This window comes from Sminthopsis crassicaudata, chromosome 1 (assembly GCF_048593235.1).
Source record: "Sminthopsis crassicaudata isolate SCR6 chromosome 1, ASM4859323v1, whole genome shotgun sequence".
Taxonomy (NCBI): Eukaryota; Metazoa; Chordata; class Mammalia; order Dasyuromorphia; family Dasyuridae; genus Sminthopsis; species Sminthopsis crassicaudata.
Window position 1 is genome coordinate 94,548,679 of NC_133617.1, and position 19,104 is coordinate 94,567,782.

The following is a 19,104-nucleotide window of genomic DNA, read 5'->3' on the forward strand; positions in this document are numbered from 1 at the left end:
GCATCTCCACTGTCCTTAGATAATCGCCAGGTGATGTGGAGAGATCCAGAAAGTGGTGAATGGAAGGGACCAGATAGGTTAACTGCCTGGGGGAGAGGGTTTGCTTGTATTTCTTCAGCAGGAGAAGGAATCAGATGGGTGCCAACGAGTCATATTCGCCTTGTCCATCAGAGAGAGACAGAAAAAGAGAAAGACCTCAAAATAAAGGAGAAGATCTAAGAAACATCTGACACTGAAAGAGCATGGATAATAAGAAGACTGTTAAAGAACTTTAAAACCAGCAGGAATCATTGGACTTCCTCACACAAGATGAGACTAATGGACAATGGACTTATGGACATTTATAAATTTTCAATTTATGATTATGTTATATGCTTCTAGCATGTGTTATGTTACTATGTTACTATATGCTTATGTAATTTATGTAATTATCTGTAATACTTCCCATATTGATGGATTTATGTTTCAAGGTCATTTATGTAATTATCTGTAATACTTCCCATATTGATGGATTTATGTTTCAAGGTCATGACTGTCCTATGTTCTAAATCAAAAGAAAGGGGGAGATGTTAGGATTACTAAGTGAGAACTGAGGTTGTCTGGACAGTGAGAAGGTGAGAATTCAGGTTTTCTGGACAATTACAAGGTGAGAACTCAGGTTGACTTGATAGAGGGGGCAAGCTCATTGGCTGGGGTGGTTCTTCCCAGAAGCCCTTGCATTATCCCACGCCCATTCTCTGGGAGAATAAAAGAGAGCTCTCAGAGAAAGAAGAAGACTCTCTGCATTACATCAGGCCTGACGGGGCTCTCTGCAGGAAGGGAAGTCACTTCTAAGGACAAGAGTTAACAGCAACTGCCTGGAGACAACGGTTCACTACAGGAAGAAGAATCTATCTTAAAGATTTGAGTAGACACAGCAGATCTCTTCCCAGAGAGCGATCCAGCAGCTTCTGGAGACGACAGCTCGTTACACTGAAGGATAATTACTAAAATTCTGAAGGGTTTCCTTCCTTAAGTTCTATTCAGTAAGAAATTTCTAGACTCAGTTTGGGATTCCAGACCTAAGGAACTCTCAGGTAAGGAATATTCCTGTGCCAATGAAGATGTAGCTATTTTTTCTCTGCAATGCATAGTCTTAAAGAGTTGCCCTAGAACAACCTAGAGTTAAGTATAGTGTCCAGGGTCACATGCCAGTTTGGTATCAAAGGCAAGACTGTAGCCCAGGTCTCCCTGATTTTTAAGGCCAGTTCAAATCTGATCTCAGGCATTTAACACTTCCTAGCTCTGTGATCCTGGGCAAGTCACTTAATCGCAATTGCCTCAGGAAAAAAAAAAAAAAGAAAGAAACTTAACCAATTTTTAAAAATCTTTTTACAATTTATTGCAATTCAAGAAGACTTCAGGGCTGGTGCCTTCTTAATCAGTTGCATATAGAACATTTGTTGCAAATAAGAAATGTTTATACAACTACACTACATAATAAAAGTTTTTTAAAAATTAAAATGATGCTTTTTTTCCCTTTCCATTGAAACAAACATTTTTTAAAAGTCTAACATGAAGTGCTATTTCTTCAGTTACTTTATATTTTAATTTGACATGAAAATTCAAAATATGCTGTTTTACATTAATTACTTTTTTGCCAGTTCAAGTCAGTATTTATTAAATAAATGTGATGTGCCAAGCACTTTTGGACCCTAATAAAACAAAAATGTAGCAATTTTTGTTCTTAAGCAGCTTAAATTCTACTTTCCTTCATTTTTTAAAAGATGTGGAATCTCCTTCTTTATTAGTTTTGCTACCTAGACATGCTGATTAAAATGATTAAGACAAGAGAGCTGAATGGTAAGAAATATGCAATGAACTCCCCTCCACAAACTCCTCCAAATAGGTCTAGAAAGTTATACTAGATTGAAATCTAATAGGGAAATCCGGAAAAACTCACTGTGTCCTTTATTCAGCTCAGCTCTGCATAGCAAAGAGAGACAAGGAGATCTGTGGACAATTGGGATGAGGTTGGGCCTCGTGTGCCAGGCATAGATACAGCCCCCAGAGAGAAACTGGCCTGGCTCACGAGGAAGTCCCAAAGTTATATCAGACACTACAGTGAAAATAGGTGCAAGTGGAAGCTTTGTTGCCCAGTATCAGTTTCAGATCACAAATCCAGGGCAAACTAAGAAGGGACCTATGCAAGGGAGGGATGTTCCTAGATTGGGAAGCCTTAGATTATATGTGGTGAAAGAAGTGCAGAAGCCACCAGGAACAGCAGACGCTAGGCACAGAACAATCTAACATCTAGCTCACTCTGCACAAGAATAAACAGAAATCTCTGAGTAATGGAGGGGAACCCAAAATTCTGCCACTTCTGAACCAACAGACTTCCTATCTCACTTGTAGGAGCTGTGTTCAGCAGCATTCCCTCTTGCACAAATTCAAACCAGGTCAGGAATACTCAGTCTAGGGGGGGCAATAATAAAACTTTGCTCTGAGTTAGACTAACACTTTGGGTACAAGTCTCTGTCCTGTCATTGAGATCCTGAATAATAGCATTCAGTTTTCCAAGAAAGCAACAGGACCAGCTCAGACCTTCCCTCAAGAAGTATGGCAGAACTCACCCACAGCAAGTCCAAAGTTTGGAAGTAGATGGAGAGAATTGGCAAATTAAAAAAAAAGAAAAGAAAAAAATAATGAGCTATTGTACTAGCTGGGATACTGGAAGACAAAAGTACAAAAGAAAAGAGAACAAAATATATACAAGTAACATTGCAGAGAGAAAAGCAGCTTGGGCACAAACTCAGAATTCCAGGAACAGATAAAGTAAGAGTTTTTATTTAAAGAGTTAGAAGATTTTTTTTTTAAATAAAGGAAGTGAAAGTTCTTGAGAAAAAAAATAGAAAAGAAATGAGAGATATGGAAGAAGAAATTGGAAAGGGAATAACACAGCTTGATTCAAGAAGTGCATTTGTACAAGCAACAATGGCCCTGAAAATTAGAGTGGACCAAATAGGAATTTGGTGATTTCCTGAGCCACAAAAAATACTAAAATCAAGAAGCTAGGAAGAAAAATGAGAAGAAAATGTAAAATGTCTTATGATAGCAAAATAAATTGACTTGGAAGACATGAAGAAAAACAATCATTAGAATCTCAACTCAATAAGAGAGATTAAAAGAAAAGTGCCAAATCCCACAGACCCTGAGGCAAAACAAATAGAATTAGTCATCTCTTAAAAGAAGCCCCAAATTGAAAATTCTCAGGAGCATCATAGCTAGAATCTAGAGCTCAAAGTCAAAGGAAAAAATACTGTGAGCATCCAGGAAGAGAATTCAAATACCAAGGAATCAAGATCACAAAAGATGTAGCAGTCACCACTATAAGGAAGTGGAGAACTTAGAATATGATATTCTAGAAGGCAAGGAGTATGGACTTACAACTAAGAATAACCTGTCCAATATAATAGTACAGAAGGGAAAAATTTTTTTTTTTAGTGAGATAGAGGACTTCCATACTTTTATCATGAAAAGACTAAAACTGTATAGAAACTTTGTAACAGCATGGAAGAGAAAAAAGTGAACATGAATGGTGATTAAGAGCTTGGAATAAAATATAAATATATGAGGACAAGATCCTCATTTTGACTCTGAATTCAATCATTTTCATGATTCACAGGATTCAATCACAGAAAACCTAGGAGTCGTTCTGTTAATATGTTGATTTTTAAGAAGGGAAAGAGGAAAGAGGGAAGAAGAGTACACTGAAATGTGGGAAGAAAAGGAAAGAAAAGTTAGGAAAAAATATATTACATGATTGCAATACAGATGGATATCTATAGAGGCAAGAAGACTTGGGTAGTGGTAGACACTTGAACAACTCATCTGAACTGGTTAAGAGAAGGCATATGCACAGACAGTTACATACATAAGTACTTATTACTCAATAAGTATATAGAATGGGAAGGGGAAGAGAAGAGGAAAATAAGGAGGCATCAGTCCTAAGCAAAACAAACTAGGAGGATATAGAGCTTTTGAGATGACAATAGAAATCTCAGGGGGTGCGTATAAATTGGAGGATGGTTAGAAGGTAATATTTAGACATCAATTCATGTCTGTGTCTATATTGTACACCTAAGTGTATACTAAATACTTGTGCATGTGTATGTCTATATAGCTTCTGTATTTCTAATTCTAAAACTTTATCGTATAAATATTGACCAAGTCAAATCATCTTTATTTTAAAGTGAAGACTTATGTAATATTAGTATTTTATTAGATTCAAGGGAAGTTCACTCCACATTCTCAAAATTACATTAATAACTCAAAGTGTATGATATGGCGCCTGTGCTGGGTCCCAGTGATAAAAGAACAGATAGGACCTCATTTCTGCCCTTTGGACACTCATAGACTAATATGAAAGAAAAGAGATATGCTGGAAGTTGTGGGGCACCATACGAATGTCAACATTTTAAGAGAGGGCTTCATAGGAAAAGTAGGGTTTTGTCAGGGGATGGGATAAGGATTGTCTCTTTCATGTCTGAGTTTTAAACTAGGCAGCTACTGAAAACCTTTGCATTTAAAAGAATGTGGTGCTTTATGTTCAGTATCTTAAAACGCTTTTTTTTTTTACAAATCTAGAATGGGGCTTAAACAAATTTAACCTCTTTGTTAACCTCAAATGTGACCTCTTGTTCTTTACTTTATACTTTCTCTTTAAATACCTCATATTAAGCTATTCTCCATTCTGTTCAGCCTGTGCTTGGAATACAATGCTTCTATATCTCTGCCTCTTAGAATTCTTTTTTTCCTTCCAAGTCCAGCACAGATTACACATTCTACATGAAGCCTTTCATGATCACCCTCAGCTATTAGTGCCCCTGGCTAGCCAAATAAACCTGTATTTGCCATATGCTATGTTGCCTGTGTGTGCTATTTCAAATATTAGAAGCTACTTGAGGGCAAAGATTGCTTCATTTTTGTGTTTGTGTCTTCAGTACATGTAGTACTGACATGTAGTACATGTAGTACTGACATGTAGTACAGTACATGTAGTAGGCCCTTAATAATGCCTTGTTGATTAATAATTTGTTGAGGTGGCCACAACTTGTTTTCAGATCCTCAGTTTAAAGCCATTTGCTTGAAATGCTGAGAAAATATGATAGATTATAAATTTGCTTAAGAGTTAATTTTGCTCTTGAAACCAAAACTTATTCTGAAAGAAATAGAAATATGTGAAGTAAATTTCACTTTCTTTTATTAGGGTTGTTAGCAATAGAGAAATGTACTATCCTCAAGGCTATTTTCATAATGTGATTTATTATGTGCAGCAAGTAAAATTGTTCCATGAGTCAAGGTTTTAGTAGTTGAACCAGTTCAGCAACTTTTCTATCTTAGGACTTCTCAAGGTTATGCAGCTAAAACTGGTTTAGAATTTATGACTCCCCTCCCCACCCCCACCCCTGTTTTGAATAGTCTTAAACACCTGTATATTAAACTATTTTAAGTACTGTTTATCCTACCCTCTAATGGTTTGGAACTTTAAAAAGTTTAGTATGTAGGTTGAGAAAATTCTTGGGCCACTGGATGTCAGGCATAATTTTACAGAGTGGCTGTTTCTTTTTTAAAAGCTCATGAATTTTATAGGTTATTCTTCAGACCACTGGGAAATTACACACTTGTCCTCTTGGTAGCCTAGCCCTTTTCAAATTATCATCAGTACTCACACTATAGGCAAGATGGTAAATCTTGCCTTCAAGTTTGTGTAATCTTAGTGAAAAGAGGCATTAAAGGTTAATTCATCTATAGTACAAATTCTTACCAGGTAAGTAATTTCTCTTGACCTAACTTATTTTCTATTCCTTCCTTGTAATTTTGCATATTCTATCTATTTTAACAGCAAATATTAACATTTAAATAGATTAGAATATCAGTCCTTTATTAACGCTGGTGCTAATCTGTCATGTATTCTGTGGCCCAGTAGAATGTCATTTAAATCAAGACTCCTAATCACATTGAACAAAGGGGAAAAAAATAATATCTCAAACTAAAACACTAGTGTCTGAGAGGTAATGATGTCTTACCTGTAAAAGCAGGAAGAGCAGGACAAAATGGACATTCTTACATCCTTACACACATTATACATACACATCTGTATTGCTTTAACGTATGAATTCCCAGACACCACTGTACATAGTCTCATGTCTAATACTTAGAAATTGTGTGCCTCACCATGTCATCTTTATCCTGGTTATTGCTAAGTTGTGAGTAATCATCATGCCCAAGCCACAAGATAATGAAAGTTGATCACAAATAAACTGTATAAAATTAGTTTGACATAAATGTTGATGTCTAAGCAAGATCTAAGTTCTCCTTAGTGCCTGCTTCAGTCACCTTCATGGCCACTGGAATGAGTTGTTCTCATCCACCCATTCCACCAAGGGAAGTTTTTGCATGCTTGGGGTAAACATCCCCTAATTCACTGAAGGGTTGAGACCCCTCTGTTACCCTCTGGTTGGTTTAGCCCTCTGCCAAAATGGGCTTACCAGGGTGTGGCCACTGTGCATGCTACAACTTCTGGGAGCCACAGGTGAGAGTGGGGTGGGTCAAGTAAATGCCAAAGGTGTAAGCAATCCTAAAAAGGACCTGCCGCTCTCACACCAGAAGTATTCTTCCTAAACCTATTCTTCTCCTCCATCCTTTTTAGCATGGTGCTTTTAGCAGTGTTGTCAAACACTTTCGAAGAGGATGAATCTGCATCAGGGTCAACTGCCACATTGTTAATTTAACTTAAAAGGACTGCAAGCCAAGACTAAAATGGAAGTTTGGTGCATGATTTTTTTTTGTTCACAGATGATTGTGTTCTCAGTGCAACCTCTGAAGTGAGGTGCAGCAAAGTAGAAATTCATTCTTTGCTATTTATAATTTTCTCCTAACAATAAGAAAACACTGTGGCAGCCCTCTTTGTAGTGGCTGGAGGCTGGAGACTGGGTGGATGCCCATCGGTTGTAGAATGGCTGGGTGAATTGTGCTATGTGAATATTATGGAATATTGTTGTTTTTTGGGAAATGACCAGCAGAATGATTTCTGGGGACCTGGGGAGGCTTGCATGTACTGATGCTGAGTGAAATGAGCAGGACCAGGAGATCATTGTATACTTGAACAACAGTGCAATATGATGATCAATTCTGATGGATGTGGCCATCTTCAGCAATGAGATGAATCAAATCAATTCCAATAGAGCAGTAATGAACTGAACCAGCTACACCCAGTGAAAGAACTCTTAAGAGATGACTATGAAGCACTATCCCTCTATTTATGTCTGCCTGCATTTTTATTTCCTTCACAGACTATTTCACTATTTCAAAGTCCGAATCTTTTGCACAGCAAAATAACTGTTTGGACATGTATACATATATTGTATTTCATTTATACTTTAACATATTTAACATGTCTGAATACAATTCTTCCTTTGCAACAACAACAACAAAAAAATTCGGTTCTGCACATATATATTGTACCTAGGATATACTATAAGATATTTAATATGTATGGGAATGCCTGCCATCTAGGGGAGGGGGTGGAGGGAAGGAGGGGAAAAATTCGGAACAGAAGGGAGTACAAGGGATAATGTTGTAAAAAAAAATTACCTATGCATATGTACTGTCAAAAAAATGTTACAATTATAAAAATTAATTAAAAAAAAAACCCAACATTTAACATGTATTGGTCAACCTGCCATGGGAGGGAGGGGAAAATTTGGAACAAAAGGTTTGGCAATTGTCAGTGCTGTAAAATTACCCATGCATATATCCGGTAAATAAAAACTATAATTAATAAAACAACAAAAAAAAAAAAAACAATAAGAAAACACATTTACTCCACTTGCCAGCACCACACCATGCATCCATTCATGGAACCACTGGTTACAGCAAATGGAAAAGTTTTGAATACTGTAGATGAGTTAATTTACCTTGGCAATGGGTTAGCACCCATTGCCAGAGTAGCTCAGAGCTGAGAGGCTTCAAAGGAAAGTGAGAGAGGATGTATTAGACTGCCTACTGAACTAAAGAGCTATAGAGCCATTGTTCTGGCCTGGACTGCATACTAGCTCTAGGCCAGGAAACTGAACTGCTTCCATTTGAGTTATCTTAAGAAAATTCTGAATATTCTAGCAGACTGAGGTCCTTTCTTGAAAGAAACTGCCAACTCTTACTGCAAAAACACAGCTCTGGTGGGCTGGCCAAGTCTGTATGACAAATATATACTTGCATAAAAGACACTTTGATGGAGAACTAGAATGCTTGCTCTCACATGATGATCAATACACATGATAAAAGAATACTCTCAAGATTGCTGTGAAGAGTTTTGAAATTGATTGTGTGACAAGGGAGACTAGCAAAGGATTGCCTAGCATGGCATACCTGCATCAAAGAAGGTGGTGTGTTCTATGAACAAAGCAGAATTGAAGTAGTTCAAAAGAAATTCAGTATGTGCACATTTGGAGAATTATAGATATGTATATATACATGTATATGTGTGTGTATATATATATATATGTATATATGTGTGTGTGTCTATTTTATGTGTGTATATCTTGAATTGAAAATTTATTATTTTGAATCTTCTATGCTGTACATTTTTAAACTTTTTCTTTTCTTTTTATTTTGTAATTAATTTTTAAGTAAATAACCTTTTTTTTTGAAAAATGAGAAATGAGGAAACTAATTTCATGAGACATCAAGGTATGATCAAAAAAATAAATAAGGAAAAGAAAATGTGAAATTTCTCATTTGAAAGATAACTGACAGAAAAAAAAAACATCTAGGAGAGATAATTTAAGAATTATTGAACTATTTCAAAGCCATGATTTTTAAAAAATCTTGGACAATATCCTTCAAAAATTCTTTAAAAAAACTATCCTTCTAAAAATAATAATTGATCCAAGAAATGCAAATCAAGACAACTCTGATAATACTACACACCTCTTAAATTGGCTAAGATGACAGGAAAGGACAATGAATGTTGGAGATGTGGGAAAACTGAGATATATACATTGTTGGTGGAGTTGTAAACTGACACAATCATTCTGGAGAGCAATTTGGAACTATGCCCAAAGAGCTATCAAAATGTTAAGACCTTTTGATCTAGCAGTGTCAGTAGTGGGTCTGTGTCCCAAGGAGATCTTAAAGGAGGGAAAAAGATCTACATATGCAAAAATGTTTGTGGCAGCCTTTTTTGTAGTAGCAAGTAACTGGAAACTGAGTGGATGCCCATCAATTGGAGAATGCCTGAATAAGTTATGGTATATGAATACTATGGAATACTATTATTCTGTAAGAAACGACCAGCAGGATGATTTTAGAGTGGCCTGGAGAGACTTACATGAATTGATGCTAAGTGAAATGAGCAGAAAGAGGAGATCATTGTACATAGGAACAATATTATTATAGGATGATCAATTCTGATGCAAGTGACTCTTTCCAACAATGAAATGGTCCAGACCAGTTCCATTGATCTTGTAAAGAAGAGAGCCATCTGCATCCAGGAAGAGGATTGTGGGAACTGAGTGTGGATCACTAGCATTCTCACTCTTTTTGTTGTTTGCTTGCATTTTGATTTTTTACTCATTTTTTTCCTTTTTGATTAGATTTGTCTTGTGCAGCAGGATAATTGTATAAATATGTATGCATATATTGGATTTAACTTATATTTTTATTGGATTACTTGCTACCTAGGAGTGGGAATGGTAGTGGGGGGTAGGGAAATTGGAATACAGGTTTTTGCAAGATTCATGTTGAAAAATGATCAATGTATATCTTTTGAAAATTAAAAAACTTGAATAAAAAAATTTTTTAAAAGAAAAGCTGCCCTGATTTACAAAATGGGAACAGATGAGGAAGAAAAAGAGGGCGAAATGAAATTGAAAGAATTCACTGATCACCCCCTGAGAGATATCCCAATATGAAAACTCCCAGGAACATTATAGCCAAATTCAGAGCTCACAGATCAAGAAAGGTTCTACAAGCAGTCAAAAACACACAATTCAAATATCATGGAGCTATAGTTAATATTACACATGATTTGGTAACTTCTACATTAAAGAGGGCTTGGAATATGATAAATTAAAAGACAGAGGGATTAAGATTACAACCAAGAATCACTCACCCAGCAAAACTGAATACAATCCTTTTTGGGAAGAAAAGTGAACATTCAATGAAATCAAGAACTTTCAAGCATTTTTGATGAAAAGACTTGAATAGAAAATTTGACTTGCAAACACATGACTCAAGAAAAGCAAAAAAAAGGTAAACAGGAAAGTGAAAACATAAGGAACTTAATAAAGTTATCCCTTCTATCAGTTCTCCCTACACACTTTTATGCCCATCTCTTTTTACTTCCCTCATTAAGCCAATTATGATGAGAGTAAAATAGCTCTTTCACAACTCTTAAATGAAATAATTTACCATTCTTCCAGTGTAATCTATTTTCTCATCTTTTTCTTGGGGTGGGGACAGGAAAAGGAGATCATCCTGTCAAAGTCACTTAATATACACACCTTCTATCTCCTAATTGTGTCTATAGTTATAAAGTTGTTGAGAGTTACAAACATATTGCCATGTACAAATATAGTTTATCTGTTTCCTTTGAGTCTTGTATTTGGAAGTAAAAATTTTTATTCAGCTCTGGTCTTTTAATTAAGAAAGTTTTTTAGTTTGGAAAAGCAAACTTGGGAGGGATTTGGTGTATATAAGAAATAGGGATAAACAAAGGGGAAATGGCATGGAGGAAAATACACAGTTGTCATAATTATAAATGTGAATGGGATGAACTCACTGATAAAAACATAGCAGAATGGATTAAAATCCAGAATCCTACAATATGTTGTTTACAAGAGATACATTTGAAGCACAAAAACACAAGAGTAAAGGTAAAAGGCTTGAACTTGATCTATTATGCTTCAGCTGAAACAAAGAAAGGACTGGTAGAAATCATGATTTCAGATAAAGCAAAAAGTATAATTAAAAGAGATGAAGGAAATTATATTTTGCTGAAAGATACCACAGACCAGAGGGGGAGAACCTTTTTTTCTGTGAAGAATCACTTGGAAATAACATCATTTGTGGACTATACAAAATGATCTATTTATAGAACTCAAGTAGTGGGAGGTGATTCTACCTAGTTTTCAGCTCTTCACATGTGGTTGCTTAACAAATGATTTCTCATGCCTTATGCAGCCCAGTTTCCCACATCTTCCATAGACAAGGAAGTAATATTAAAACTAAATACATATGTACCAAATGGTATAGCATCTAAATGTTTGAAGGAGAAGTTCAATGAGTTACAGAGACAATAAAACTATAGTAGTGGAGTACCTCAACTTTCCCCTCCTTAGAATTATGTAAATCTAACCAAAATATAAACAAGAAGATAGTTAAGGATATGAATATATGAAGAAAAAAAATTTCCCCCAGCAGTACATAGCACCTATGCAAAACTTGACCATATATTAGGACATAAAAACCTCACAATAAAATGCAGAAAAACAAATGCATCCTTTTTCAGATTCCTAACCAAGTAAAAATTACATTCAGTAATGGACAATGTTAAGATTAAAAATTAATTGGAAACTAACTGAATCCTTAAAAGGATGGTGGGTGGGGATGGAAGTCAAAGAACAAATAGGAACAATTATTAATTTCAATAAAGAAAATGACAACAGTGACACAATGTATCAAAATTTATGGGATGCAGTCAAAGTGATACTTAGGAGAAATTTTATATCTCTAATTGCTTACATCAAAAAAATAGAGAAAGAACAGTTCAATGAATTGGGCATGCAATTTAAAAAATAACCCTAGAAAATAAATTAAAATTCTTCAACTAACCACCAAATTGGAAATCCTGAAAAGCAAAAAGAATAATAAAATTGAAAGTGAGAAAACCACTGGACTAATAAAAAGAAGCTGGTCTTATATAAAAAAGAAAATAGATAAACCATTAGCTAATTAGATTTTTTAAAGGAAAGGGGAAAACTAAATTACTAATATAAAAAATGAAAAGGAGTGAATTCACCACCAATGAAGAAGAAACAAACTATTAGAAACTATTTTGCCCAATTATACACCAAATAATTTGACAAACCTAAATTTAAAATGGATGAATATCTACAAAAATATAAATTAGCAGATTAACAAATGAAGAAATAAAATAATTCAATCTTAGAAAAATTTAAAAAGCCATCAAACTTCCCAAGAAAAAAATCCCCAGGACCAGATGGATTTACAAGCAAATTCTTCTGAACATTTAAAGAACTGTTTAATCCCAAAAGTATATAAACCAATTAGAATAATAGGCAAAGAAGGAGTCCTACCTAATTCCTCTTATGACACAAATATGGTAATTATATCTAATACAGGAAGCACCAAAACAAAATTATAGACCAATTTCTCTAATGAATGTTTGTAAAGGGCTAGAACTGAGCAATGCACTTGGATAATGAAGCACGTGAGACTAATTTCCAATTGGACAGTTCCCTATTAACTTGTTTGAAGGTTGACCCTCCCTAGCTGTTCTGGGCTGACTTGATTGGTGGGACAAAGAGGGGGAAGTGACGTGTGTGGGAGGAGGAGGAGGAAGAGGAGATGCAGAAGCTTACTCAGCCTCTCCAGGTGTTTGAGGGAGGAAGGTGTGTGTGAGGTTGCTAGGCCTAACCCCCTGACCTTGACTGTAAAAGATCAAGAATAAAGACATTTAGTGATCCTGACTTCAGCTGATTTCTGGGAAGACAGAGTTCCAGCAAATGTTGATGAAATAAATTTTAATAAAATACTAGGAAGGAGATTACAGCAAGGATCATACACTATGAACTGGTGGAATTTATGCTAGGAATATGGGGATGGTCTAATATTAAGAAAACTGTCAGCATAATTGACCATATCAATAATAAAGCTAACAAAAACCATACAACACCCATTCCTATTAACACTAGAGAGCATAGGAATAAATTAAGCTTATCTTACAATGATAAGTAATGTTTATCTAAAATGATCAGGAAGCATTATCTGTAATGGAGATAAGCTGGAAGCCATCCCAGTACAATTAGGGGTGAAGCAAGGATGCCCATTATTGCCTATTATTCAACATTGGACAGCTAATGCTATAGCAATAAGAGAAGAAAAAGAAACTGAAGGAAATAAAATGGGCACTGAGGAAATAGCACTCTTTGGTGAAATATATTATAGAATCCTAGAGAATGAACTAAGAAATTATTTGAAATCATTAACAATTTTAGTAACGTTGCAAGATACAAAATAAAACTACATAAATCATTATCATTTCTATACACTAGCAATAAAATCCAGCACCAAGACAGAAAGAGAAATTCCATTTAAAATAACTAGGGACAATATAAACTACTTCTGAGTTTACCTCCCAAAACAAAACTCAGGAACTATATTTACATAAATCACAAAACACTTCATACAAGTGAGATCTAAACAATGGGGAAAATATTTTGCTCATGGTTAGGCTGAGCCAATATAATGAAAATGTCAATTCTATATAAGCTAATCTATTCAGTGCCATACCAAACTATCAAAAAAAAATTATAGAGCTAGAAAAAAAAAGTGATAATTCATCTGGAAGAACAAAAGGACAAGGTTATGAAGGAAATCAATGAGAAAAAGGAAAATTGAATAACTGCTAGATTTCAAACTATCATAAATTGGCAATTATGGGTTTGTTTTTTGTTTTCTTACTAGCATTTTTAAAAATCAATTACAAGTAAAGATAGTTTTCAACATTTATATTTTTAAGATTTTGAGCTCCAAATTTTTCTCCTTCCTTATTTTCCTTTCCCAAGATAGCAAGCATTCTGACATGTTATACTTGTGTAATCATATTAAACATTATACATATATAAATTGTAACCTCCCATCAAGGCTACTGATTGCTAGCACCATACATACCAATCTTCCCCAGATACACATGAAGACGAGCTGATGTTAAGGTGCCAAACAGCCTTTCTTTATTGGTGTTCTCAGTAGGGGTTAGCAGGAAGCAAGAACAAGTGTATGTATGTCTCAGCGTCTCTCTGCATCTCAGAATTTCTCTACATCTCTGCCTCTCTCTACTTCTCTCTGCATCCTTTGCACCTATGGACTCAAAGCTGGTTATTTATATTTACTCTCCTTTGGGATTACCCTGTGTCTAGCCCACTCAGCACTGCGGAGGTGGATCCACAGAAGGAAGATACCTGGAGTTAGTGCTGCATCCTAAGAAAAGATCTAGCAAGAGAACATACCCCTTGCCTTCTCAAGGAAACACATGCAAGACACAACCTCCTGCCTCAGAGGCCAAGCCCATTTTTACCTCCTGGGTCCACCCTACAAACTGACATGGCAATTCTCAGAAGGAAAGTCCCTAACAATAAATTACATATAAAATTTTATATTATGTATCATAACATATATAATTATATATTTTGCAATATATAATTATATATAAATGTAAATATATCATAATATGTAATATGTGTAATATAATATGTACTAGGCATTGGGTATATAAAGCTGGGGGAAGTGAGAATCATCTCTGCCCTCAAGAAATTTATACTCTTATCAGAGGAGACAACATAATGTGTATCTGTGCATGCATATGTGTGCATTTATTCAGTCATAATAATGACTGAGTTTTTGTGTGACCCCATTTGTAGTTTTCTTGGTAAAGATACTGGAGTACTTTTTCATTTCCTTCAGCTCATTTTGCAATTTGAAAATCAGGAAACTAAGGCAAACAGGGTGAAATGATTTGCACAAGATCATACTGCTAATAAGTGAAGCTATATTTGAACTTGGAATTTGGCAGGATTCCTTCTTTGCCTGTTTTTTTTTTTTTTTTCCAAATAGTTTACAAAATATTTCAATTAATTGTTCTATTAATGTTTGGTAGACTTGTAAATCCATCTGGCCATGGAGATTTTTCTTAGAAGTTCACTGATGACTTATTCAATTTCTTTATTTTAAAATGAGGTTATTTAATTAATTGGTTTCCTCTTCTGATCATCTGGGTAATTTATATTTTTTTGTGAATATTAATCCATTTTAATTAGATTGTCAGATTTGTTGGCTTACAGTTGGGCAGAAAAGCTCCTAATTATTTTAATTTCTTCTTCATTGGTGATACATTAGTTTACCCTTTTCATTTTTGATGCTAGTAATTTAGTTTTTTCCTTTCCTTTTTCTAATCAAATTAATCAAAGATTTATTTATTTTGTTGGCTTTTTCATAAAACCAACTTAATTTTATTAATTAGTTCAATGTTTTTTTTTTTTTCAACTTTATTCATCCCCTTTGATTTTAAAAATTTCTAATTTGGTATTTAATTTGCGGAGGGTTAATTTGTTTTTGCTAGCTTTTTAAATTAAAGGCACAATTCATCTCTTTCTTGATTTTATCCTTGTAACTATTTAGATATATTAAATTTCCTGTAAAAATTGCTTTGGCTGCATCCCATAGGTTTTGACATGTTGTCCCATTATTATCATTCTCGTGGATACAATTATTGTTTCTATGATTTCTGTTGTTTGACACACTCATTCTTTAATTTCTAATTGGTTTTTAGTCTTTCCCTGATCCTTTGTTGAATGTAATTTTTATTGCATCATGATCTAAAAAGGAAATATTGCATTGTATTGTGAGGTTTATATGCCCTAATACATGGGCAGTTTTTTGTGTAAGGTGCCATGTACTGCTGAGAAAAAGGTATATTCCTTTCTATCCCTATTTAATTTTTCTCCTAAGTTTTTTAGGATTCCATTAACCTCCCTAGTTTATTTTGTGGTTAGATTTATCTAATTTTGAGAGAGGGAAGTTGAGGTCCTCCTTCTAATATATTTTTGTCATCTATTTCTTCCTGCAACTGACTTAATTTCTCTAAGAATTTGGATGCTATACCATTTGGTGCACATACATTTAGAATTATTAATACCATGTCATTATCTATGGTACTGTTTACAAGGCATAGTTTTCTTATCTCTTTTAATCAGATTTATTTATGCTTTTACTTTGTTTGAGATCAGAATTGCCCCTGCTTTTTTTGTTTTGGGTGAAGCATAATAAATTCTACTTCGGTCTTTTATCCTTATTCTATATGTTTCTATTACAAATGTGTTCTTGTAAACAAAACATTGTCATTTTATTTAATCTATTTATGTATTATATATTATATCAATCTATTTAATCTACTCAACTATCCAATTCCATTTTATGGGAGAGTTCATCCAATTCACATTCAGCTTGTGTATAATTATTAGCTGTGTATTTCCTCTCTCTTATTTTCTCCCTTTTATATACTCTTTTGTTCTCTTTCTACCCTCTCTCCTTAGTAATGTTTTGTCTCTGACCCACCCCACCCTGAACCTGCCCTCCTTTCTATCTCCCCTTCTCTTTTCTTGCTCCTTTCTCCTAGTGTTTCTGCCCTCCCTTTCATCCAGCCCCCTCCCTTTTCTTTCCCTTTTCTCCACCTATTTCCTTATAGGGTAAGATAAATTTCTGTACCCACCTGAATGAAAATGTTGTTCCTTCTTTGAGGCAAAACCGATAAGATTAAGATTCAGACCATGCTCATCTCCCTTCCTTTTCCCCACTCTATTGCAATAAATCTTTTGTGACTCTTCATATGACCTAATTTATCCTATATTACCTCCCCTTTTCTTTTCTCCTAGTACAATCCTCTTTCCTACCCCCGTAATGTCTTTTTCTTTACTATTATCACATCAGAGTCAAATTATACCCACACCTTCTGTCTAAGAATGGTCTAACTACCCTAATAAAAGATACAGTTCTCAAGAGTTACAAGCATCGTCCCCATTTAGGGATGTAAACAGTTTAACCTTTTAAATATTTTTTTTTGTTTATTTTTCCTTTCTTGTTTATCTTCCTATACTTCTCTTGAGTCCTGTGTTTGGAGATCATATTTTCTGTTTAGTTCTGGTCTTTTCAACAGAAATCATTGAAAGTTCCTTACTTCCTTGAAGATCCATTTCCTCCCCTGAAAGATGATACTGTCTTGATAGGTAGTTGATTCCTGGTTGTAATCCCAGGTCCTTTGCCCTCTGATTCTTTATTATAGAAGGTGTCAGATCTGAGTAATCCTGACTGTGGCTCTTTAATATTTGAATTATTTTTCTGGCATTTTGCAGTATTTTTTCCATGAGATTATGGTTCTGGAGTTCTGTAGCAGTGTTTCTTCTATTTTTCTTGTGGGATCTCTTTCCTGAAGTGATTGATGGTTTCTTTTGCCCTCCTCTGGTTCTAGTATATCAGGGCAGTTTTCCTTGATGATGTTTTAAAAATTACTATCTAGATTCTTTTTTTGGTCATAGCCTTCAGATAAAAAATTTTTGAATTGTCTCTTCTGGATCTCTTTTCTAGGTCAGCTGTTTCATCCAATGAGGTATTTCTTCAGGTTTTTTCAGTCTTTCTTTTTAGTGTGTTTGACTGATTCTTAGTGTCATGTAGTGTCATTAGCCGTCTTTTGCTCTTTTTTTAGTTTTTAATGTATAACTTTTTATCAGTTAGCTTTTGTAGGTCTTTTTCCATTTAATTAATTCTACTTTTCAAGGTGGTGTTTTTTGGTGGATTTTTTTTTTTTTTTTTTTTTTTTTTTTTTTTTGCATTTGGCCAATTGTATTTTTTAAGGAATTGTTTTCCTTAAAACAATTCATTTTTGTCCTACATTTTCCAAGTTGTTGACTCTTATCTTGCATACCTCATCTTTTTTTTCCCCAATTTTTCTTTTATTCTTCTTATCTGCCTTTTAAAATCTTTCATGAGCATTTCCAAAAAGCCTCTTTGGGCTTGTAACCAATTTATAGCACACGTTAAGATTTCCCATGTGAGCATTTTGTCTTTTTTAATTGGTGTTTTGGTCTTCCTTTTCACCATATTAGCTTTTTCTGTTTAAGATTCTTTTCTGTTTCTTTCTGTTTTTTTCTTCCTTTGTTTTTCTTTCTTTTTTCTTTCTCTCCCTCCCTCCCTCCCTCTCTTTTTCCCTTCTTCCCTCCCTCTCTTTTTCCCTCTCTTCCTCCCTCCCTCTCTTCCTCCCTCTCTTCCTCCCTTCCTTTTCTCCCTTTCTCTCTCTTTCTCCCTTTCTCTCTCTTTCTCTCTTTCTCCCTTTCTCTCTTTCTTTCTCCCTTTCTCTCTCTTTCTCCCTGTCTCTCTCTTTCTCCCTTTCTCTCTCTCTCTCTCTCTCTCTCTCTCTCTCTCTCTCTCTCTCTCTCTCTCTCTCTCTCTCTCTTCTTTCTTTTTCTTTCTTTCTTTCTTTCTTTCTTTCTTTCTTTCTTTCTTCCTATTTTGTGACTTTCAAAATCAAGCTCTGTTCCTAGGGACTTTGAGCACAGGGCCCCCTCGTATTTGCTGTTTTACTCACAGCATGGGGTAGTCCTACTGGCTTTCTATAGGCAACAACCTGATTTTCTGGGGTATGAATTTGCCTTATGAACTGAACTGGAGGCTGCCCCACTGGTCTGCTCTGTACTGAGCCAAGACTGAGGGTCTCAGTTGCTGATCTGTTATGACTAAGACCCTCTCACTGGCTTTCTCAGAGTCTATCTGAGCTGCCTGAACACCCTTTTCACCCCAGTGAGACTGACCTTGAAGTCCTTCTAATCTATGTTGAGCTACAGGGCTTTCATTCTGTCTGATAGTTCAGAGACTTGATTTCATGTGGTTTTTGAAGAAAACTAGGAGAGCTGGAGCAGCTTCCCTCTGCCCCCAGAACCCAGTTCTAAAGTTCTTAATATAGAGTCCTTGAGAATTCCTTATCTGGCTTTTTCTGATCCCCTCATGAGCACTGCCCTGTATGAGTTCTCCATAAAATAGTCTTTTTGGAAAATGTACATTTAAAGAAATGTAATGCAGTATGGAGTTGTTTTTTGGTTTTGTCTAACTGGGATTTAAGGGCGGCAGAGCTGCCCCAAGTCTTTGGCCACACTGTCTCTTCCAGAGCCATCACTGTGGCAGGACAGTGCCAAGATGAGTGGTGATGACTTGGATGCCGGGATGATCTTGGTGCCTGCAGGACATCCCACAGCCTATGCACACCTGACCTTCTAG

The 19,104-nt window shown here is 35.2% G+C and overlaps 1 protein-coding gene across 1 annotated transcript in view; it reads left to right on the forward strand.

The window, feature by feature from the left end:
* The window catches only part of LOC141552188 (endogenous retrovirus group K member 6 Gag polyprotein-like), a 78,305-nt gene extending 59,201 nt beyond the window's left edge, over positions 1-19,104 (forward strand). Inside the window, exon 6 of the mRNA XM_074284642.1 lies at positions 18,950-19,104. Within this exon, the coding sequence (XP_074140743.1) occupies positions 18,950-19,104 (155 nt within the window). The remainder of the gene's footprint in view (positions 1-18,949) is intronic.